The following is a 23,494-nucleotide window of genomic DNA, read 5'->3' as shown; positions in this document are numbered from 1 at the left end:
CCTAAACTGATCTTGTCCTGTTTGCTGGCACTTGACCCATACCCCTGTTAAACCTTTCTCATTCATGTAACCATCCAAATGCCTTTTAAATGTTGCAACTGTCTACCTCCTCTAGCTCTGCTGGCAGTTTGTTCCAAACGTGCACCATCAGCTGCATGGAAAACATTGTCCCTCAGGTCCCTTTTTAAATCTTTCCTGTCACCTTAAACCTGCACCCTCCAGTTTTGGATTTCATTACCCTGGGAAAAAGATCTTTGCTATTCACTGTATCCATTCTACTCAGGGTTTTATAAATTTCTATAAGGTCACCCCTTGGCCTGTAACACTCCAGCAAAAACAGCTCCAGCCCATTCAGCCTCTCCTTTTGCTCAAACCCTCCAATCCCAGCAACACTCATGGACATCTTTTTTGTACCCTTTCAGGTTTAACAATATTGTTCCTAAAGCAGGGAGACCAGAATTGCACACACTATTCCAAAAGTGGCCTAACCAATGTCCTGCATAGCTGCAACATGATGTCCCAACTCCTATACCCCATGTTCTGATCAATGAAGGCAAGCATACCAAATGCTGCCTTCACCACCCTGTCTACCTAAGACTTCACTGTCGAAGGACTATATACCTGCAGTCTTGGGTCTCTTTATTCAGCGACACCCCCCCAAGGACCTATCATTATTATTCCTGTCCTAGTTTGCCTAGCCAAAATACAAAACTTCACATTTATCCAAATTCATCTGCCACTCCTTAGCCCATTGGCCCTTCTGATTAAGGTCCCATTGTATTCTGAGAGAGCTTCACTGCCCACTACGCCATTAATTTTAGTGTCAGTGCAAACTTACGAGCTATACCTCCCTATATTCACATCCAAATCATGTGTATATATGATGAAAAGCAGTGGACCAACATACCACTGGCCACAGGCTTCCAGTCTGTAAAACAACCTTCTACCACCACCTTCTGTCTCATAGCTTCAGGTCAATTTTGTGTACAATTGGCTATCTCCCCCGAATTCATGTGATCTAACTTTGCCAACCAGTCTACCATGCAGAACTTTGTCAAACACCTTGCTTAAGTCTATATACAATGTCTCCTGCTCAACCCTCATCTATTTTCTTGGTCATGACCTCAGAAAACTCAATTGATTTTAGTGAGACATGATTTCCCATGCACAAAACCCTGTTAACTATGCTGAATCAGTCCTTGCCTTTCAAAATGCGTGTGAATCCAGTCCATCAACTTCCCCACACTGACATCAGGCTTAGCAGGCGATTATGCCCTGTCTTTTCTTTGTCACTTTTTATCTAATGACATCGTAGTAGCCATCCTGTAGTCTTCAGACTTCTCACCCCATTGCTGTCAATGATACAAATATTTTCACCAGCTTCCCACAAAGTTTTGGGATACAAATGATCAGATCCTGGGCATTTATCTACCTTTATGCATTTTAAGACCTCTAGTACATCCTATTCTGTAACTTGGACACTTTTCAAGACCACACCATTTATTTCCCTAGGATCCTTAGCTTCCACGTTTCTGTGCTTTGTGACTATTACTCTAAACTCTAGCAATGGCAGGATGTGGTATTAGAACACTGAACTCCCTCTTCTATCTCGCCCATATCAGCACTTTGTTTCGTACAGAGCCAATATCTCACTGGTCATCAGTGATTACTGACTGTATTAAAATCCCTCTGACCAAGATCTGTGTGCTTTCTGTATTAGTGCAGTGATATTGCTTTCTTTTCCAGATTTGTTCGAAGAGTTGCAGAGTCTGGATGTGTTTCTGGCTGAACTTTACAAGTGCGTATCAAGATGATTTTAGAATGTAAAGGCCAGAAAGAGCAATTAAACCAGTCTCCTGAAAATGTATGGTTTTGTAATAAATATGAAAATGAGTAGCACTGCACAGAATGATTGCAGGGCACTTCTTGAGATTAGATTTTGGCTTTGTATGTTATCTGAATCTCTTTTATTAGATTCTAGCCTGAAACTCGCTCCTGGCTATGTTGTTCTATATATTGATCACTCAACTTTTTGTTGTCTTGTTCTGTTTCATGCTAAAAGAATTTCCTGATAATTGTTTAATGCTTCCTTGTTAGCAATTGGCTAATTTGACTTTATTCCATTTCCTCAGGCATCTAGACAGTAGCAGTAACGAGAGGCCTGACATCAGTGCCATTCAGAGAAGGATCAAGGTGAGACCCAGGTTGGATGTACTGTTTTCATGTGCGACTGTCTCATTGTAAATGCTTTGAGACTCAAACTGTGGGTTCATAAATTCTCAAAGACCTGTTGTATAATATTCCATCCTGTGAATAAGGAGTCTCAAGGGAGTGATGCAAGCAATAATTGGGACATCAATCTATATCTCCATCTCATGCTGCCATTGAACTGCATTCTTCCTCTCTGTTTATTCTATTCTGCCTCATGCTGTAAGCTTTCCCTTCCTATAGATGTCACCTGAGCCTTCCTTACTAGACCTCTTTCATGCTTTTCTCATTACCTCCATTCTATTCTTGTTTTCCTCTCACGCTCCATCTATCCTCCTTCCATCACCCCACACCACCCTCCCACTAGTTCTCTCTTTCTCCAGCTAACTCAAGTCTCTCCTGATCACCCTAGTTTCCCGTCTGGATGAATTTATGCTGTACACGCTCTATGGACATGTTGAGCAGAAACTGCACATGATTGGAACTAAGTAGTGTGTTTGGATCTTTCATTACTGTCCCCAAGTGGAGTACCACGAAGCATTCTTTACAATTTTCCCCATATACCTGGTGATCATATTTTGAAGCTCTCTCCATTCAAGATGCTGGTTTGATTCCTGTGCAGTCTGTGCTCCCCTTGTAGCCATCTCCTGTCCAAACATTTAACAAACTTAAACCCTCCTGTTTGTACCAGTTTCGCAATTGGATTTTTTTTTGAATTGTTGTCTTTGTCTGGTTTAGGTGCAACTAGGTGCTAGCCTTATTGTTTGTTTTATTAACTTTTGTCTGTAGGTGTTCACTGCACAAGAGTTTTTGTTACTTTGTCAGTGTTATTCCCCAGATAGTGAATACTCCCTTCATCCCCACTCTCGCTGAGAGTCTTTGTTTGGGACCCAGCCGCTTGCTCAGGCAAACATATTTCCCCTCAGACATGGCAGCTTTTTCCTCAGTCAACGATTTCCCCATCACGGTTGACAAGGCCCTCAGCTGAGTCCAACCCATTTCCCACACTTTTGCCCTCACCTCTCCTGTTCCCATCCACAACAACAGGGTTTCCCTGTCCTCACTTTCCACTACACTGCCATTTCCACCGCCTCCACGGCATCCAGCCATCAGATATTCATTGCCCTCCCTTGTCAGCATTCCATAGGGATTGTTTCCTCTGGGATATCCTAATCTGGTTCTCCTCCATTTCGAACAGCTCCCCACACCCCCATATGGCACCTTCCCATGCAATTGCAGAAGGTTTATACTTATCTGTTTACCTCCTCACTATTCAAGATTCGACACTCACCTTCCAGATGTAGTAGTGAATTACTTACACTTCATTCCATCTAGTCTATTGTATTTGCTGCCCACAATTTAGTCTTCTCTATATTGGGGAGACAAGATGCAGACTAGGTTGCCACTTTGTGAAATGCCGCCATTCTGTCTTTGAAAACACCCCAAGCTTCGAGTTGCTTTCTATTTCAAAACACCAGCAGGTTCCCATGCCAACAAGTTGGAGGAGCAGCACCTCAGCCTTCAGAACTCCAATATTGAATTTAACAATCTCGGAGCATGAAAACCTTCCTCCATGTTATTTACCCAGTCCCACACCGCAGTTTCTGTTTTGTATGGATTTCCCCCAGTGCAGTCAACTCATTTTCTTCAACTATTCACGCTCCTGGCTTATTAGCTATCCCTCTTTTTATGAGCCTCCTTTTTATTCTCTCTCTAGGTACCATCACCGTCTGTTCAATTCAACCTCCACCACTCCTGCCCCAGCAAAAAAACCTGTCATCAGCACACATACCACTATGTCCAAGCTGCTTTCAGTTCTGCCAAAAGAGTCACTGTACTTGAAACACTTACTGTTTTTTAATCTCTCTCTTTCCATAGATGCTGCTAGGTCTGCTAAGTTTCTCCACTTGTCTAGCAGTTCTTTGTTTTTATTTGCTTCTAATAGTGTTATACTAACTTATTGTCTTCATAGTTTAACATTTCTAATTATTCATTTTTTTTACATGTGACTATTACCAAGAAATATTTAATACTTTAGTCTTTCCTTCAAAGTTCCATTTAATGTGAGATTGAGCAGTTTGAGACAAACCTTCTTGGTTATAGTTTCACCCATACTGTGTTCTTCCTGCTTTTTAGAAAGTCACTCACGATATGGATATGTGTTACGGAATGATGGGGAGCCTTTTCCGTAGTGGTTCCCGTCAGACACTCTTTGCCAGTCAGGTGATGCGTTATGCAGATCTGTATGCAGCCTCCTTCATCAATCTTCTGTACTATCCCTTCAGTTACCTCTTCCGTGCTGCCCACGTCTTGGTAAGTACGAGATCTGACCAGAATGTTGTGGTGTTTCCCTGCAGAAGCACAAACCTGTGATAGGCTCACTGTAAGATGCACATTTTAAAAAAAATTGTTAAGGTCGTGGCTAATCTCACTGTTTCAGTTAAGCTGGCAGTGAATGCTGCAACTTTGCCCCTGTTCTGAGAAGAAAAGTGATCCATCAGACTTCCTATTCCTAAGAATGACCCAGCAACTTTTGAGTTAGGATTGGGTTCTAATTTGATTTTGTTGCCAGCCAAATGTGGAGTTTGTGTGCAAAATAGTCACCTGGGAGAGATGCTGGTTGGAATGAATTATTGCTGCTGGAAGTTGTAAATTAAGATGCCAAAAACTGACCAACTTTGGTCAGGGGAACCTTACTGAACTGGAAGTTTGATTTGTGGGGGTAAAGAATCCTTTCTGTTCCAACACAGCAGTTACAGGAGCAAATGTTTCTGCCCAGAGATATGGCTTCCCATCAGTGTCCCAGGACATCAGTCTACTTCGCACACCAACCAACTACTGCTGGTTTAATACTGAGTTGTAAGTAATTATGTGCAGTAGGATCTAGATTTTGATTAAGACAGGATTCTTCCTAAAAACAAATAGTAAACAGGTAGCTTGACCACATCAGCTTGGTTAGGTTCTGAAACCAAGACTGATGATGAGCAGGTTGTGTTAGCCAATTTCCCATCATCCTTTACTTTCTCCAGGGTAGAGTTTAGCTTTCTGGCTACTGTACAGGTCGTTGCTGAGGTTCTTCATCAGAACCTCAATCCCAAGTGCTGCTGACCAGTGCAAATCAGAGGATTCTCAGCTAAGATCTCTTGCACTCAAGTAACTTTCCTTTCTTCTCTCCTGCTTCCCCCCCAAATTTATGTGCTGTGCTTTATGCATTCTTCCATTTTTGCCTTTGCGTTCACACTGTGCTTGATCTCTTGTATTCTATTCCCAATTTTCTCTTATACACTGATTCCTTACTCTTGCACTCTTGTCTTGTCTTTCCTCTTGGAGTACATTATTTCTTCTTTGCTCTCCTCCTGCCCTGTCTTGCTTTGTTCCCTGTTTGTTCTTCAGATGCCTCATGAGTCTACTGTAGAGCACAGCCATGTCGATATCCGTGATGTTGAGTCTCCAATGGCAACTCGCAACCGCTCAACAAGCTCCATGGATATTAAAGAGACTGAGTACAAACGGCACCATCTCACCCGATCAATTAGTGAAATAAAACCCCCCAACCTTTTCCCACAAACTCCACAAGAAATTACACACTGCCATGATGAAGATGATGACGAGGAGGAGGAGGAGGAGGAGGAAGAATAACAAGGAAATGAATCTCCTTAATCCTGCCCCATCCCATAGAAGTGACACGGTTTAAAGTATGTAAAATTGAAGATTAATGACCTGATCAGAATGGAAAGACGATTGTGAAATGTTCAATGGATTCAAAGGAACAGGGTTTTGTTTTAAACCTGGAAATTTATGAAAAGAGCTAAATACTGAAACTTGAGTAATTTGACAATGTGCAAATGAATTTTAATCACAAGTCAAGTTTGCATTGAATGCAGGAAATGATGGACTTTGAAGACTGAGTTGAATAGATTCACACCTTTGATGATTTCATTGGATGTTTCACTAAAGATGATTATTGTTTGAAAGGGAATTGCAAAATTGAGCCTGTAATTTCTCTGTTTTTGACTTCGCACAGCCTGAGATTCTGAGAACACCAGCAAGTTGTTTCAAACTCCTCTCAAACTGAGCCTGTCATGGATCCGTCCTCTGATTCCTATGTGCTTTATTATAGATTTGGGGCTTTGATCTCACTATGGAATTTGAGTTTGTGTATGATCAAAGTTGTCTAATGTTTACCTTGGTCCAGAGAAGTTATGTTTCTGCAGCAATTGGAAAGATCTGAAAAACGGGTCCTCAAAGCTGCTTCTGCCGGACACAACTTGATTGGTGGGAGTGCTTGCACATCTGGTGAATCTTCTGTGCAAAGCAGCAAGAGTTGGGAATCCCACAAATAAATATGTTTTTTTTTGTTGGGGGGGGGGGGGGGGGGTGGTGGAGTGCAATAAGTTGTGTGGAATCACTGCACAAGTTGCAGTTTATAATTTTCTTGTTCATCTCCCACTTGGACCTTTTTGAGGCTCCAAGGAAACAGAGTTCTGTTTTCCTTTTCAGGGTCATTGCGTTCCCACAGAGGCTTGGTTTAGATCCAAATCCAATCAGATGCAGAAATGACAATTTTGTTTAGAGATGTGGGAAATTGAGAAGTTTTCATTGGGATCATGTAGATGGAGTTTTATTGTGTATAGGCATCTAACCTTTCGTTGTATCTGGCTGAGGAGTATTGGACATGAGAATAAATTACATTTGGTCTTAATATTTAGGACAAGCAGACCGCTTTATTAGTATCCCAGTTACCATTTTAACTGTTTAATCCTTTTCACCAATGACGCACAGTGGCAGCAGCATGTACCATCTTCAAGATGCACTAGAGCAACTTGCGGGCTGCCAGAAGGACAAAGGAGTGAAAAAGTACAGGACAGTGACCTGCATGATCATCTCCATTTGCACGCCATTCATACTTGGAAACATATTTCCATTTCTTTGTCATTGTTGGGTCAAAATCCTGTAACTTTGTTTAACACCACTGTGCGAATACTTTAACCAAGCCAACAGCAGTGAATCTTGGTCACCACCACTTGAGGGCAATAAATGCTGGTGCCATCTACAATTTCTTGGTAATACTCAATTTTTATTAAAAAAAAAAGCTGGTGTGAAAGATTGAACTATCACTAATTATATTATTGTATTCAAAATGCTGCCTTATGTATCTATTGATCTGTTGGTTAACACCACTGTTCTCTGTTGTTGCACAGGACTAGTTTGCTTGAAAGTTTTAAAGGTATTTCACTAGAACAAGGTTATTGGCATACCTTACAAGCTGTTGTGCAGTACTGCACATGTAGAACTTAGTAGGAGTGTTGTTCAGAAGCTGTTAACATTGTTCCCATTTTTGACCCTTGTTCTGTGTGACAATTTTATAAATTAATCTGCAAGTGCAGATGTATTCATGCGCCTCTGGTTTGGCTGATGTCAGGGCTGCTGTTTGAACTGAAGCAGACCAGTTGTTTTATTTTGCACTTTGCAGAATATTTACCTCTTGCCAATGTGTAGCCTAGCTTTTGTCTGAATTTGTTCCATCGTTCAGATTTTACTATGCTCCCATTTCATTGATTGATTACTTGCCCTACTCATGAACACCCATGTAAGTTCCTAAGCGACCAAGGATACTGATGAGCCACAGAATTGTGTTTTTCGGTACATTTGGTGTTTCTAAGAAACAATGTTAATTGTACTCTTGGTATTTTCATAAGGGTCACGATGTATGTCCTTTTAGGTGGCAGGTTCAACCAGCATAAACCTTTCTCTGAGGCTGATGTGGCAGCTATTTGCTGTTTATTAACCAGATCTGGTTTAAATAATTATTTCCGGACCCTCTGCTTTACTGCCACTTTTGTATAGCCCCTGAAACAATTTTAGTGTGATCTAATCTTTATGCTTGAGCAAAAAAACATTCATAGCTGCCTTGTACAAAGTTTACAATCTCCAAAGTATCAAACTTCACTGGTTAGGTCTGTTTTCCTGATGCTGCTGTTTTATTAATGGGTTTTAATCTGGAGGACTGCTAATTGTTGAGAGATGAGGTCTTCTGCTTTTGTGTTTTTTAAATACCAGCCTGAATCATGCTGTTGCTTTGAACCTGGCTTGCTGCCCTTGTTTCCAGTTGTCTGCAGCTGTTCATTCAACAATGATTTGATAAACTAACAAGAATTGTTTTTTTTAATCCTTCCAAGGGGCAATGGTAGATTATCAATAACTGCACAGGCTACAGCTCCCTGGTTTACTAAGTGTACATTTTACAGGCATAGTGTTGATTTGTTGAGTAAAACAAGACCCAAGCTGTCAGGACCAATCTCAGGGTGAGAACAGCTGGTGTGGACATAAATGAGCTTGGCCAGGGGCGCAGTCCTGCTGTGGTGTTTTATACAATATGGAACTTGCTCTCCATTTCCAAGAAAGTGCAAAGGGCCATGACAAAAACTGATTGATTGGATCAAAATCCATAATTCTGTGGTTGTCCAAACTCAAGAACAGTCCTTTGTTTCTTGAAATGAAGTTGTGTTGGCTTTAGCACCATTGTAATAGCACACTGACTTTTCTGAACTCTTGTTCCAGTGATTTAGTGAAGAGCTTCCTTTTTTTAAAAAAAAACCAGGTATAACGATTTGCTTGGAACTCTTTGGGATGGAGCAGGTACTATTGATACTGAGTCATGGCCCAGGGCCAGTATGCAACAAACATGCAGTGAAAGTGGTAACCCTTTAGTGAAACCACTCCAGGATTTTCTGTTCAACTGAATATGTATATATATATTGTTCCTGATGCTGTTTGTAAAATAAAAGGATAAAACAATGACCGTTGAGGTAAAACCTTTGCCTATATGAATATGAGCAAAATACACAGTTCTGGGAATAATGTTAATCACCAGGGCAGAGACTGGATATCTCACTTCATACAGCATCCCTTCAATACAACACTGGCACTGTACTATACTAAGGAATGTATGCTCAGAAAGGTGCTACTTGTTGGTGGTGGTGGGTGGAATTAAGTAAAATGTTCGCAGTGTTTTTACTTCTGGCACTAAACATCAGATCAATGAATGATTTTGTTTGCAGCTAGAATTACAGAAAGCCAGGAAATGAAGTGATGTGATGCATTGATTTCTTGTCAAAATATGGTCTGGATAATAAGGCAACAAAACTATAAAACATTAATATATTATACATAAATATAAGGACATTAATATTTAAAATGATATTTGTGACATACAGAAAAAATCACATTCAATTCCTTTGGTGATTCTCGATTACTGACTATTCTTTGCACACTCATTCTTAGAGATTTTGCAGCCTTGATTCTGAGTATCTACCACCCAGTGCAACTCAAATATTATCAGAAACTACTTAGAAAAATAGTCCAATCTGTCAATTTCATCTGCTGAGCTCAGTGATAGAGTTAACCACTCCTCCCAGCTGTGTCTAGGTTCAAGATGATAATTGATACAGTTTAATTCCGTGGTCTATCTTTCTCTCCTACAGTCAGTGACTGAATGGCTACAGTAAAAGAGTCACATGTAACAGGGTTTAAATAACAAAAATGTTAAAAAAAGAGGAATCTGGCTAATTTGAAGATAAACTTTAGTCAAATTCATTCAGAAAAAAATGATTTTCTCTTGTTAATGGTTTCTTCCACATAACCAACAAACCTTAAAGTTGCTCAACATTCAATTTTACCCCCATGCTACTTTCCTTCCTACTGACTCAAATATAATTGTTTCTTGGCATAATTTACCACAGGCTGCAGAGGAATTACACACTCTCATAATAACCATTGGAATATTGTGCTATTAAAACTAAATAACTGCAGAATTACTGAAGGCACAAAATATAATCTCAATCATTTGTCATTGCCTTTTACAACCCCTTCCTGAGGTTTTTGGCTTGTTACAAATCAAACACCTGATGGGACAGGGTTCCTACTAGAGCTGGATGTGGATGAATGGCTTGATGGAGTAAGACCAATAATTATCAAATGTCTGAAATAAATACGTTGCAAGCCAGCAGGTTAGGACCAACCAGTAACAGCCGCATCTTTCGACAACTTGCATCTTCTATAGTTCCCATCCCAGGGTCTGGCTGGTTCTTGTTCATTTGCACTCAAATAGCCTGTGAGAATTTCACCATTACCTGATCTGTAGACTGGCCTCCCCATTAAATGAGGCAGCATCTTTGCAAATTGGAAGTAGCCTGACTATAAACTTTTACACAGGTTGTTGAAACTAATAGTCTTTCCAAACATCCAACTTTTCAGTTCCAATGGGCAGTTAGTGGTTCTTCGTGATTCTGTTGGACATATCCAGTTTCACAGTTTGAGACATTTTGAAGGGGGAGGAAGACTGAATTACATGGCCGATTCCCTGGTTGTGATTATTTGGTTCACTCCAAGGGTTTCCTGTTTTTAAAAGAGAAACATAGGGTGGTGATGTGTGGGTTAACTCACCTTTGACCCTGATTCAATTTTGTAAAATGAAGTTACTCATTTAAGGTCAGGAAAATAAAATTCTTAATCAGAATGGATAGCCATTTGTAGCATCACCAGTTGTTCATGAGTTAATGATGAAATTGGAGATTTCAGAAATTTTCAGCACTCCCACAGCATAGTTCTTCCTAGAGTACAGTCTCTGAGTGCGCAGGACAACCTCAACACCTTTCCTTTGATAGTCTAGCAACCCTGGGTACAATCCATCCAACAATGCTTGGCTCCCTCTGCAATGTGTTGCACATTCAACTATGGAAATGTTTGATACTTAGTTCCTACTCCTATCACACTGTTGTTCTCAACTGTAATTGGATGTGCTGATTAATGCCACAAATAAAAATCAGTGTTTGAGTGTCTCATGGCAGTCAGGTCAACCTTTGTTGTGAAAGCGCTAAATCTAGGTCATTTATTAAGCCATTTTGATTAGCACTGGATATGAAAAAGTCCTGACCAAAGTTTTAAATAATTTGCATTTTTCAAGAAAGTTAGTGAAAACTGGCCTAGGCTCAAATCCCATGGCAGCAGAGTGAGGCTTGGAAAATCCCTCAACCTCTTCACATTTAAGACAATTTGAGAGGTACCCAGCTACCACTTACAGGAACAGTGACTTATTTGTAATGGTGTTACAGCTAACTTGGCATGGGTCATTGTGTCTTAGGAGTCGAGTATGCAGACAGAAGAACATGGCAAAGTTGTATATGGGCGTTCCATTAGGACACTGCCTTTGAGTACTACTAATTCTCACAGTTCACCTCCTATAATGGAGAATAGGTGTGGAACTATTTCATTGTCCAAGTACTCGGACAATCATTTTAAACTGTATTGCTGTGGCAGAGATTCATTTTAGCCTCGGGCATAGGTTGCTGATGCGTGAATTACAAGCTATTCAGCCCATTAGGTCTGTGTTGGCTGTTAGAAAAATGGAAACTTAAGCCTTTAATTGCAATGCCTAACAAAGGCCTCTTTTGTTACTTTTGAATCTGATTCCATCATATTCAAACTAAAGAAACTGGAGAATTTGCTTGAAGGAAAACAAAGTACAGTATTACAAGGGGACAGCGTGGAAATTAATCCATTGTCAAGAACCAACCCAGGCACAAAGGATGGAATGGCCTCCCACCACATTGCAAAAAATACAGTGGCTTCTGCAATATATACCACAGTCCAATAACAACTAATTTTTCCCAGCATGATGGAACCCAATGATTTGAGGATAATAGGTTACTGAAAAGCCAACAATGATGTTAGATGAATGCCTCCTTTGGATCAGGTATCCAAGAACTGAGAACTGAGACATGTAAACATAAACCTCACAGCTGAATCAAGATATAGACTACAAGTCACCTTTCTGCCATCGAGGATTTCATCTGTGGACTTTGACCGGATACGACTGAAGTGCAGGGCTGCTGATTCCACGCACTTCTAAAATTGTAAAGAACAGGGGTGTGAGGCTGGCACTGTGGTTTGCAAAAGTACTACTCTATCAGCTTCACTAATCACTGACCAACTGCTGGTGAGAAAATTCAGCCTATTGTCCTCTCTAGTCTCGAGTGCGTTCCAAAGACATGGGTTATGATTAACCACATGCTTTAAGAACACTTTTCACGTATGCAGCACCAAGGCACTACCTCGGCCTTCTCTGCTATTCACAAAACGTTTATTCAATCCATCAATGAACTGAATCTATCTTTATTCTTTTCGACACAAACTTTCAGTACTTGTGATTAATTACAAACCAGAAAACAACAGAGTGCATTGCAGGGGTGCAGAGTCTCACCTGCTTGAGGTTCTCCACGTCATCCACTTGAGGGTATCCATGGCTTTCAGTCACTTTATCTGGGGTTGGGTTTTTGCTTCTTCTTTCAGAAATATGCTGACCACCCAAAACTTTACGCTGTGAGAAACAAAAAACCCTCAGTATGATTTGAACGTAGACACCAGAGCCCCTGTAAGAGCCTTTATCTGCCTCACGCTGCAGATGTGTTTGACGATCTTCACAAAGTATGTGACAGGACATACGATTGCTAGTACATTTCTGACCCCATACTCGGGAAATCCACACGCCCATTCAAATTCCTTTACCATTAAAAAAACCACAACTGCCGAACACATTAGTGAATTCTTCAGTTATAAGCCTTGCTTAAGTGCTCAAACAGCGCTTTTTAAACAATAATCTGGAAAAGTGGGCTTTATTAGCAACCCATTGCAATTTCATACTAAAAACTTCTGCAAGCGTGCATTGCTCAATAAACAGGACAAATCCATCCTGGCTAATTACTACTCCATCAATCTACTCAGTCATCAATGTGGTGAAAGCTCTCATTGGTAAGCTCCATTTGATGGCACTCTCAATCAGTTTACGTATATTCAGTTTGTGTTCAGCTCCAGCTCCATTTATTGCTTTGGTTTAAAGATAGATTAAAAATAAAGAGCTAATTATAGAGGTGAAATGTCACATTTGACTGATTATGATATTACAGAACCGGAATAAAGCTGATTAATGGGAATCAAAACTTGGGAGTCGGAAAAGGAGGTGGTAGAGGAACAAGAAGCCTAATACAAAGAAAGATTGTTGCAGTTGCTAGAGACCAATGTGGATGTATCTCTATGACATGGCATCCTGCATTGCACTCACCATTATTTACTCGAGCAATAGGAATGGGCAACGAGTGCTGGTCTTACCAGTGATACTCAAGTTCCACAAAAGAATAAAAAGGAAATCTTAGCCCTAGCACATTGGTACTGGAGTTCCTTCATCAGTCACTATTCATCAATACTTCCATTATAAGTCAGGATGTTCGCTGGTGATTGTAGTGTTAAGCCCCATTCACAGCTTCTCACATAATTGATAGTTTCCAATTTTGCAAGGCGATAATATTCAGGCTTGGGTTTAAGTGTAGAATGAATGTTGCATGCCAGTTGATATATTTTGGGTAGAATCAAAAGTCAAAGGCTTTGGAGTGCTGAGAGGGAAAGGACCCTGGGGTTTTGCACAGATCTTTGAAGAGGTGGAACATACTGAAAGAGCAGCTGGACTTTTCTAAAGCTCTAGTTAAGGCCCAACTTGAGTTTGGGGCCCAGTTATGGTCACCAAGAAGGATGTGAGGACCCTCAAGAGGGTGCAGGTAATTTGTCAGAAAGGTTCAGGGATAAGGTGTTTTAGTTAGAAGGTTAGGTTGGGGAAGCTGGTGTTGTACTTTGAGCAAAAGATTAAGGGGAAATTTGATAAAGTGTATAATATTAAAATAATGTAGACAAAGAATATCTATTGTCCCTATGTGAAGGTACAAAACTGGGATACACAGATATTGGGCAGAAGGTGCAGGGGAACATGAGGTAAAGCTGTTTTTACACAAGTGTTCATGATCTAGAACTTGATACAAAAGTGATAGAATCAAAAACAAATGAATGATTTTAAACTGAAACTGGATAGACACTTGAGGAAAATAAACTTCCAAGGTTGTGGGAATAGAGCTAGAGTGGGACTGATTGAATTGCTTTGAGACCCAACAAGGACTCCCTAGGTGAAAGCTTTCTTCTGTGCCTTACTGACTCCACGACTTCTTTGGCAGTCTTCTAACTGATAAGATGATGACTTGCACTGTGATCGTCAACTCTTGTCATTGAGCAGTTTCTGCCATATTAGCTGCTCAAAATAAATACAATGGGTTGAGAAGGTGAATGTTTCACAAGGGTTCTGTTTTCTCTAGGGCCTCTTCTCAGCCAATTGAGCTTTTCATTTTTACTCATAACTGTTGTTAATATCCACCATCTTCATATCTAGCTTGCAGCTGTCCTTGTAGTGGAGGAACAGAGATCTAGCAGGTCACGTGTCAGTGGCCAACTATCCTCCAGTGATATTCTGGGGCTGAGATGATTGGCGTCCAATAATTGTAGTCATGTTCCTTTGTGTCATGCATGGCTCCAACCAGCAATTTTCTCCTTGTTTTCCATCCACTCCATTTTAGCTAAGATTCCCTGGTGTCACCTTTTTGTCAAAGGCAGACACTCTCACATCCCCTCTTAGAATTAAGCTCTTTCATCAAGGTTGCAATAAGGCCAGGAGCCGAGTGGTCCAGGCATAGCCCAAATGGGCAGGTTGTTGCACAACTGCACTGAACACAAGTTTTCATTCACCTTGCTGATGATGTGTAAACTGATTGGGTGGCAGCTAAATGGTTGGTTGACAGGGAATATTCTGCTGTAATTTCCAAGTCAGTATAATCCAGACATGATATGTGCACAAGAACACAAGCAGATTTCAACATGAGCCATGCCCTACCACATGCGAGCAGTTGCACACTTGTTCTTTTTCATCTTTTGGCTAGAGGAGTGTATTTCAATCTCATATTTACTAATCAATCGTGATGACTTTCTTACCTTAATACGACCGCCAAAAGACTTGGAGCGCATGTGTTTCTCTGGTTTTGGTGAAATGAATCCTTCAGGAGTACCAGCCACTGAGCTTTTATGAAACTAGAAGAGGACAAGGAGAGAAGACTGCATAAAATGCAGAACATACAAGATTGTTTTTTGGGACTCAGCGAGGAATATGATACTTTTGTGTTATGTCCTTGCCTGGTGGTCAGTCAGAGTAGGATTTGATTGAAACTCTGAGCCTGCTCCACTGTTCAATATGATCAGGGCTGTCCTGCTTTATCTTTACATTTCTGGCCATTCCATAGATCTTCTGAAAGATTAAAAATCTGTCCAAGTCTTGGATGTACCCAACAATGGAGAATCCACAATTTTTTGTGACATTGGTTCTAAAAGGGTGATCTGCAAATTATCTGTGGCCCTTTGGCTGATCTTAAAAACAAAGCGGATACATAACACCACTCAAACATGTCAGCTGAGCCAGACTAGCTTCCATGTGTAAAGCATGAATCGTCAACAGTGCAACAATTTAGTTTCATAAACAAGATTATGTTACTGTCATACATTATTACAAAATACACATTTTCAACTCTTATGGAGCTGAAAGTAAAGGACTGCATGATTGAATTTTGACTCCAACATAATTCTGAAGCTTGCAAGCTTGGTATCAGGCATCATCTCATCCAAAACCGTACTGTTCTTCCCATTATTTTTGGTTTTTATGTGGTGACAAGCAGATAGAGTTGGGTAACACCAGTATGTGGCTTGCAGGTCTTTTATCTGACATAAACAGTTCACAAACTAACAGTCTGGGAACCACTGCTGAGTGAAGAGACTCCTGTCTGCAAGACACAAGCAGGGATTTTCTTTCTGTTTTCCAGCGTTCTACAATTTTGTCTATTTTAACAGATTAACCCATAGCAATTGGAGGAGGATTTGCTAGGGGACTCACACGACATAGCAGGAGAGGCAAAGATCTGTGTTAGCTTTAGCAGTCTGAATGCAGGCAGCTTCAGGATCCAGGAATGAGGGTAGGCTGATATCAAACAAAACGTTTGGACACTGGGCCATAGATTTCAATGGGCTCTCTGCATTGAGTCAGGAGTAACAAAGATTTTAGATTTTTTGTGTTCTTATGTCTCCTAGACTCTAGGACACCATAGAGAGCCAACTTGCAATAGTGTACAAATTCAATCTTGTTGCATGAACTAACAAGGAGTATTTTGTTGTATGCTGTCTATAAAGTCCATTCCTGTCCCCACAATCACTGATACACATTTTCCACAGGAAATATTAAGGAGACGAGGCCCCACTCCTTTACCCAAAACCTAAATTCACCTGATCAACAAGCTAACCTAGCACGGGGAATAGCAGCTGATTGAGAACATTAATGCCTGTGCTTTCGTGACTTAACAGCTGACTAGATGAAACTACAGCATGAGCAGCAGCAGCTTCTTCCCACATCCTTACCTGTCTCACAAATTTTCTCTTCTTGGCAGAGTTGGGCATATTGCTGACATGTTTAAAAAGTTCCTTTAGGGCCTCCTCTGTATGCTGCTGCGTTTCCTCCTTGAATCTTGAAACTGAATGCAACCCATTCCGCTTTGCACTTTTCATAATGAGCAAATCCGGGCAATCTTGAGCTGGCAATAAATCCAGATCGTCCTGAATAGTAGGAGTATTTTAAAGAGCATTGAAAGCAAAATACAGGAGACAAAGGGCTAACATAATTTTGTAAAACATATATAATATTTATAAATATATAGAACAAGAGAACTCATTCAGCACACCTATCCCATTCCTTCCGCAACACTGGTACAGTCTCCTACATCATACATTCCACTGAGCTATTTAAACACTTCCTATAGCCCATACATAGTCATACAGCATGGAAACAGAACCTTTGGTCCAACCAGTCCATGCTGACCATAATCCCAAACTGAACTAGTCCCACCTGTCTGCTGCTGACCCATATCCCTCCAAACCTTTCCTATTCATGTCTTTTAAATGTTGTAATTGTAACCACATCCACCAGTTCCTCTGGAAGTTCATTTCACACATGAACCACTCTCTGTGTGAAAAGTTTGCCCCTCGTATCTTTTTTAAATCTCTCTCATCAGAGTTTCACTATTATAGACTAACCATTCTTTTAAACTGCTACCATGACTTAATGATCTGGATAAACAGAGATACCTCATCAATCCAAAAAACTTAAATCTGTGGAAACATGAGTTCAAATATTAAGGCATAAAAATGGCAATAAATTATCATATTCATTTGGAAAACTGGTACAGACACAAGGGCCAAATGGCCTCTTTCTATCACAGAATTGTTACAGTGCAAAGGGTACAATTCTGTAAAGAGTGCAGAAATAGAGGAATCTGGAGATATGCATGAACACAATATTTAAGGTCATACAGCAGATTGACGTTATAAAACATCTTGCTCTTTTATACATTAAGAGTACAAAAGCATGGACATTACATTCAACCTAAATAAAATGCTAGTTCAACCTGAACTCAAGTACTGTCCCCAATTTTGAACACCACATTTTAGGAAGGTGTGAAGGCATTAGGGAGGGTGCAGAAAAAGTTTACGAGAATTGTTTCAGAGATGAAACTTCAGTTACGTACATAGATCAGACGAGCTAGGATTGTTTTCCTTTGAAAAGGGAAGATTAAAAAGAGATTTGATAGAAGTGTCAAAATCAGGAAGAGTTGGGACAAAATAAATAAAGATTGCCAGAAGGGTTGAGAACCAGATGACAGATTTAAGATGAATGGCGAAAAAAAGTTAACACGAAAAGAATTTTTATTCAGCAAATTGTTAGGATGTGAAATGCCTGCCTGTGGTGGAGGCAGGACCAATCATTCCTGTCTTGCTGCCAAAGCAGTTAATATAAAAATAAACTACAATACGGAGAAAACATGGGGAGTGGATTAGCTAAATTGTTCTTGAAGAGACACAATCAGCCAAATGACCACCTTCTTATTGTAACCATTCTATGATTACAGATGACTGCCAATGTGCTTAACTGCTAACTTGGTAGTGCTAGCTTTAGGTAGGCCATTTCAGGTTCTTACAAATAATAAGTCATGAATTCTTACTCTGATCATTGAAAGTTTTGATCCTGTGAACTGCAATCTGGCAAGTTCTCGAATATATGCTGGTGCCTGCATAGACAGAAGAGATCAGAATACAATCCTGACATTAATTGTAAGACTTAGACAAACAAACCATCTCTTTGAGATCTGAATCCATAGCCCTTTCATATCCAGAATCTGTGTAGATTTAATGGCCAGATGGTGAAGCACTACAATTATGAGATCAAGTAAATCCAGCATGGAGATCTTCAGATTCCTGGCTGACATCGGGTTTGCTGATTTTGAGCTTTCTACTCTCATTTTCTTCAGGTTCACATCTAACTATGTAAAAGTATGTATTTTCAGAACAGCAACAAAAGAGATTAATAGTACTGGTTTATCTTCTAGTGAAAACTATGTTTCTGCTTTTGACTCTGACCACAACAATCACTCTCTTCAGGGACCACTCAACCTTAAGCTCTCCACAAAACAGGCTTGGGCTCACTGCCCACTCACCAAACTTAGTACCTGCTCCCACACTGTTGACCTTTTCAGTGCTAATAACCCTCCCTGGGCAGACCAGCTCCCTTCCATGCGTTGATATCCATTTTCCGAAATTCATCCTCCAAACCTGTGCTGACACTCCTTCCCCGGCACTGACATTCATACCCCCATGCTTACCCTCCCACACACTGCTCCAATTCTTGACAGTATCTGAATTTTTTTTTACCCGGAAAAGCTTCTGCGAGTGTTTAATTAGAAATGCTGTGCTGTTATTCAGTTTGGTGATGTTTTCTTGAAGGTCTGCAGCCATCAACTGTTAAGAGGAGAAAAAGAACCAAATCAAATCAGCAGGCAACGACAGATAAAAGCAAAGGACCAATACAATAAACAGCTCTAGATTCAAGTTGGAAACAGCTGGTCTTGTACTCCATGTGACATTTTCTCCCCACAGTCTTTGATCTTTGAAACTTTGCTGGGTTAATGGTTAGTTAGAGACAATAAATATGTATTTATGAAGAGTCATTGAGATGATCTAATGTGACTGAGTTAGTTTGTGGGATATGTGTTTTATTTTCTTAATAAATTAGATGAGCTTGACTATAGGAGACTTAGATAAGGTACTACTGATAAAAATATTTAGAAACAGAATCAAATGACAGCTAGTGTTTAATAGGAAAGAAAAGGTCGACTTACATTCCTGGGCCAGAGAATGTGTGGAGCAAACATAAGTGCCAGGTTGTAGGCAGACATCTTGTTCTTGTCCTGCAGTTTGGCAGTTTGATAAAGAAGATCCAGTAGTAACTTCAGCAGGTTCCGATTGGCTGAAGGCAACAACAGGAAGAGTAGCTGTAGAGCTTCAATTTTACGCTCCTTGTCAGGAACAGTCTTCTTCCCTTTCATATCAAACACCATTAGATCTAATAGGAGATATGACACCAAACACGGATATCCATAACTAAACACCAAAAACATATTATTCAAAATAACTTATCATTTAGAACACAGACTTCGTCTCCACGGCCACACACAACTAAAGCTTGACAAGATCTTTGGTGTATTACAAAGGACGTCCGTATGATTACCTACTGATTTGCAGGAATTGCTTACATATAAATGGACGTTTGCACCCTGTAGTCATCTCTCACTCAAAGTCTACTGCCCTCGTACCTTGTCTCTCTCACAGACTGATGCTCCCTGTCCCTGCCTGTCTCTCACTCGCATATACAAAGAGCATATACAGTTCTCTTTACCCATCTCTCTCTCTCTCACATGCAGACTGTAGCTCCCTGTACCTCTATTCTTCATATCAAAGTGGATAAGAATACATTTTTCCATATATTCCATCTGCTATGATCATCTGTACTCACTAAGTGTATGCAAGTTCTCTTGAAACTACTTCTCCTCACAGCACACATTCTCACCTAGCTTTGTATAATCCCAAATTTACAAATATAACATCTGGTTTCCACATTCAAATTATGTAAACCTATTTTTCTAAACCTGTTCAGAGATATTATTACTCACCTCTTGAGCAGGTGGGGCTTGAACCCAATGGCGTCAGTCGAGGATAATGAGACTACCATTGCACCCTTGGTCCCCATATCTAAATCATTGCATAGATTAGGAACAGCTGGGGCCTAAATTCTGACCCTTGCTTTAATGTACTAGTCACAGCCTGCTAATGCAAGAGTCACCGGTTAATACCAAATCAGATGATTGTAATCCAAGTGTCCATTTATCACATTCTTAAACAGATTCTGACATTTACCCTACCACAGACCTAAGACTAACAATTCTGTAATTCCATTTTCTCTCTTGCTCCCATCTTAAACAGTGAGGTGACATTTGCTATCTTCCATTCTGCAGGAAACTACACAATTTTGAAAGACGTTCATCAATGCGTAGCCTACGTAGCTATCTCTTCCAGCACTCAAATGCAGAATCTCACATACTCGGTGTTATGAAGTTTCAGTTGTGCTAATTTCTTCAACAAGACCATCTCATTAACATTAACTTATTTCAATTCCTCAATCTCCCTTAGATCTCTGATTCTAGAAAATTTGTATCTTTCTCAATAAGGACAGGCACAAAGTAATCTCTCTGTCATTTCATTCCCCACTATAAATTCTCCTGATTCTGCCTAGAATGGATCCTCGTTTGTCTCATTTATTCCTATTCTAAAATTCGCTGGTTTGTGTAGCAACTTTATAGGTCTCTGTTCAGTTGTACATAATTTTGAACTTATTTTGCTGGGCACGGTTGACTGATCTTCTTGGGATTATTATGCCTCAAAGGAATGTAAGGTTGGTGTAAACTATATAATAATCCTTTGATGACTGCTGCCCATTTATTGTATTATATTACGTTAAATTATACTGTCCCAATCCAAATCAGCCAATTTTACCCCCATACCTTCATAATTTTCTTCATTCAAATTTAGCATCCTGGCTTCAGATTGCGCTAAACCATAATAAACGAAGAACAGTAGATTCTGGAAATCAAAAACAGAAACAGTGATTGCTGGAAAATCTCAACAACAAAAACAAAGTTACTGGAAAAGCTCAGCAGGTCTGGCAGCATCTGTGAAGGAGAAAACAGAGTTAACGTTTTGGGTCTGGTGACACTTCCTCAGACTGAGTTCTGAGGAAGGGCCACCGGACTCGAAACTTTAACTCTGTTTTCTCCTTCACAAATGTCCCAGACCTGCTGAGCTTTTCCAGTAACTTTGTTTTTGTTCCTGATTTACAGCATCCACAGTTCTTTTGGTTTTTATTTGCTGGAAAATCTCAGCAGGTCTATCAGCATCTGTGGAGAAAACACGTCCTTACTCCAACACCCACACACAGACCTTGTTGTCACATGGGCTGCTACTACAAACAACCCATTGTCACCCATTAATGGTCCCCATTAGTAGCTATTCATTCTCCCAGGCTGACGTTTACCCTATTCCTTTGTTTGCCCAACTATTTTTCTCTCCCTCTGGGCTCCATCTCCACCACCCATTTGTCAGCATATATTTCCTAGCTAAAATCAGTTGTGAAGAAGGGTCACTGAATCCAAAACATTAATTCTGCTTTCTCTCCGCAGTCGCTTCTTGTTATAGAAAACCATCCCTACACATTCCTGAAATTCATCTTCCACATGATTGCTCATTAGGGTACTTAGTCTATAGGCAAATTAAAATCACCAATGTTCACTCCCTTATCTATGCTACATATTTCCCTTCAGATCGATAGCATGCCTCACCAAACTGCTGTTGTTTGTTCTTAAATTTGTTCATGGGATGTGTGTGTTGCTGGATAAGTCAGCATTTATTACTGACCCGTAATGGCCTGGAAAAGGTAATGATGAGCTGTCTTCTTAATCCACTGTAACCCTTAGAACATGGGGATATTGCTATTAGGAAGGCAGCTCCAAGATTTTAAACCAGTGACAATGAAAGGATGGTGATATGGCTCCAAGTGAGGACGTTGCATGACTAGGGAGGGGAAATTGCGGTCGAGGCATTTCATGCAGCCACTGCTACATTCATCTAGGTGGTACAAGCTGCAGGTTTGGAAGATTTTGGGTGGCACGGTGGCTCAGTGGTTAGTACTGCTGCCTCAAGGCACCAGGGACTCGGGTACAATTCCACCCTCATGTGACAGTCTGAGTGGAGTTTGCACGTTCTCCCCATGTCTGCGTGGGTTTCCTCTCACAGTTCAAAAATGTACAGGCTAGGTGGATTAGCCATGCTAAATTCCCTGTAGTGTTCAGGAGTGTGTAGATTAGGTGGGTTATGGGGGGTGGGTCTGGGTGCGATGCTCCAAGGTTTGGTGTGGACTTGTTGGGCCGAAGGGCCTGTTTTCACACAGTAGGGATTCTACGATTCTTCTGTGCTGTTGAGGGAGCTTTCGTGAGTTACTGCAATGCATCCCATTGACAGCATACATTGATCATTGCTTGTACTGTTTCTCTAATTGGTGATTCTCCTTTACTGATGCACTGATCCTATCCCTTATCAACAGTACAATGCCACCATTTTATTTTTTGCCTCTCCCTCCTACATGTCAAAAACTTTGAATATTTCAGTTCTCAGAACCGTTTAACCTGCATCCATTGGATTAAATCTGTTTACTTATTGTCTTTAAATCATTGACATCAATCACAGCATTTGAAACATTCAGATTCTATGTCCTTAATTTGCATTATTTGAACTGTAAGCTTTGCTAGTTTTATTTACTCCCAATAACCAGTTAAACTTCTTCCCAATTTCAACTGTCCTCTGGTTTCTTTCCATGTGACAAACCAGTTTAAACCCACCCCGTATATGCTTTTCCCTCATGCAGTCTGCTGCTGTCTGTTCCTCTCTCTGGCTCTCTCTCTATTGCGGGTGCATACACACATAGTCACACTCTCTCTCTCTCTCACACACACACACACACACACACACACACACACACACACACATAGCAGTTGCTCTGTCATTCTGAAGTCCAATATGCAACTCTCTCAAAATATTGCTGCACCCTACACCTAGTTCTGTTTCACGTACTGCTGTACCATATACCCATTTCTCTCGCATTTAGATTGCTGCTTCCTGTACCCATGTCTTTCTTACTCAGAAATTATAGCTGGCACATGTATAGAAACATAACGTAATCATGAAGAGTTGGCATGGTTCTGTCAAAGGGAGTTCTTTGAAGGAGTATCAGGCATTGTCAATAAAGGGAGCCTGTGGACATACTATACTTGGATTTCCAGAAAACATTTCTCATAGTGCCACGTCAAAGGCTAATGCAGAAAATAAATTTCAGTGTAGGGGGTAACATCTGGCATGACTTGGCTGCCAGAAAATG

The 23,494-nt window shown here is 40.4% G+C and overlaps 2 protein-coding genes across 8 annotated transcripts in view; one reads left to right on the top strand and one right to left on the bottom strand.

The window, feature by feature from the left end:
* nt5c2a (5'-nucleotidase, cytosolic IIa) overlaps window positions 1–9,009 on the top strand; it is an 83,716-nt gene extending 74,707 nt beyond the window's left edge. For 3 of the 4 annotated variants that reach the window (XM_048550793.2, XM_048550792.2, XM_048550796.2), the window contains 4 exons: window positions 1,747–1,798; window positions 2,133–2,193; window positions 4,345–4,521; window positions 5,539–9,009. In XM_048550793.2, coding sequence (XP_048406750.2) covers window positions 1,747–1,798; window positions 2,133–2,193; window positions 4,345–4,521; window positions 5,539–5,847 — 599 coding nt within the window. In that variant the 3' untranslated portion in view covers window positions 5,848–9,009. The remainder of the gene's footprint in view (window positions 1–1,746; window positions 1,799–2,132; window positions 2,194–4,344; window positions 4,522–5,538) is intronic. The other variant, XM_048550795.2, reaches the window with a different exon arrangement.
* Window positions 4,259–23,494, bottom strand: part of arhgap19 (Rho GTPase activating protein 19) — a 33,227-nt gene continuing 13,991 nt past the window's right edge. Inside the window, exons 5-12 of one of the 4 annotated variants that reach the window (XM_048550797.1) lie at window positions 19,350–19,573; window positions 18,883–18,969; window positions 18,177–18,242; window positions 16,540–16,734; window positions 15,073–15,168; window positions 12,470–12,586; window positions 12,037–12,114; window positions 4,259–4,559 (exon numbers count right to left, since the gene is read on the bottom strand). In XM_048550797.1, the coding sequence (XP_048406754.1) occupies window positions 4,494–4,559; window positions 12,037–12,114; window positions 12,470–12,586; window positions 15,073–15,168; window positions 16,540–16,734; window positions 18,177–18,242; window positions 18,883–18,969; window positions 19,350–19,573 (929 nt within the window). In that variant the 3' untranslated portion in view covers window positions 4,259–4,493. Of the gene's footprint in view, window positions 4,560–7,292; window positions 10,606–12,036; window positions 12,115–12,469; window positions 12,587–15,072; window positions 15,169–16,539; window positions 16,735–18,176; window positions 18,243–18,882; window positions 18,970–19,349; window positions 19,574–23,494 lie in introns of those variants that run through there. The other 3 variants (XM_048550800.1, XM_048550798.2, XM_048550799.1) reach the window with 3 other exon arrangements.

Source organism: Stegostoma tigrinum, chromosome 20, assembly GCF_030684315.1.
Source record: "Stegostoma tigrinum isolate sSteTig4 chromosome 20, sSteTig4.hap1, whole genome shotgun sequence".
Taxonomy (NCBI): domain Eukaryota; kingdom Metazoa; phylum Chordata; class Chondrichthyes; order Orectolobiformes; family Stegostomatidae; genus Stegostoma; species Stegostoma tigrinum.
Note: the sequence above shows the minus strand (reverse complement) of the source record. Positions and strands in the feature narration are given on the sequence as shown.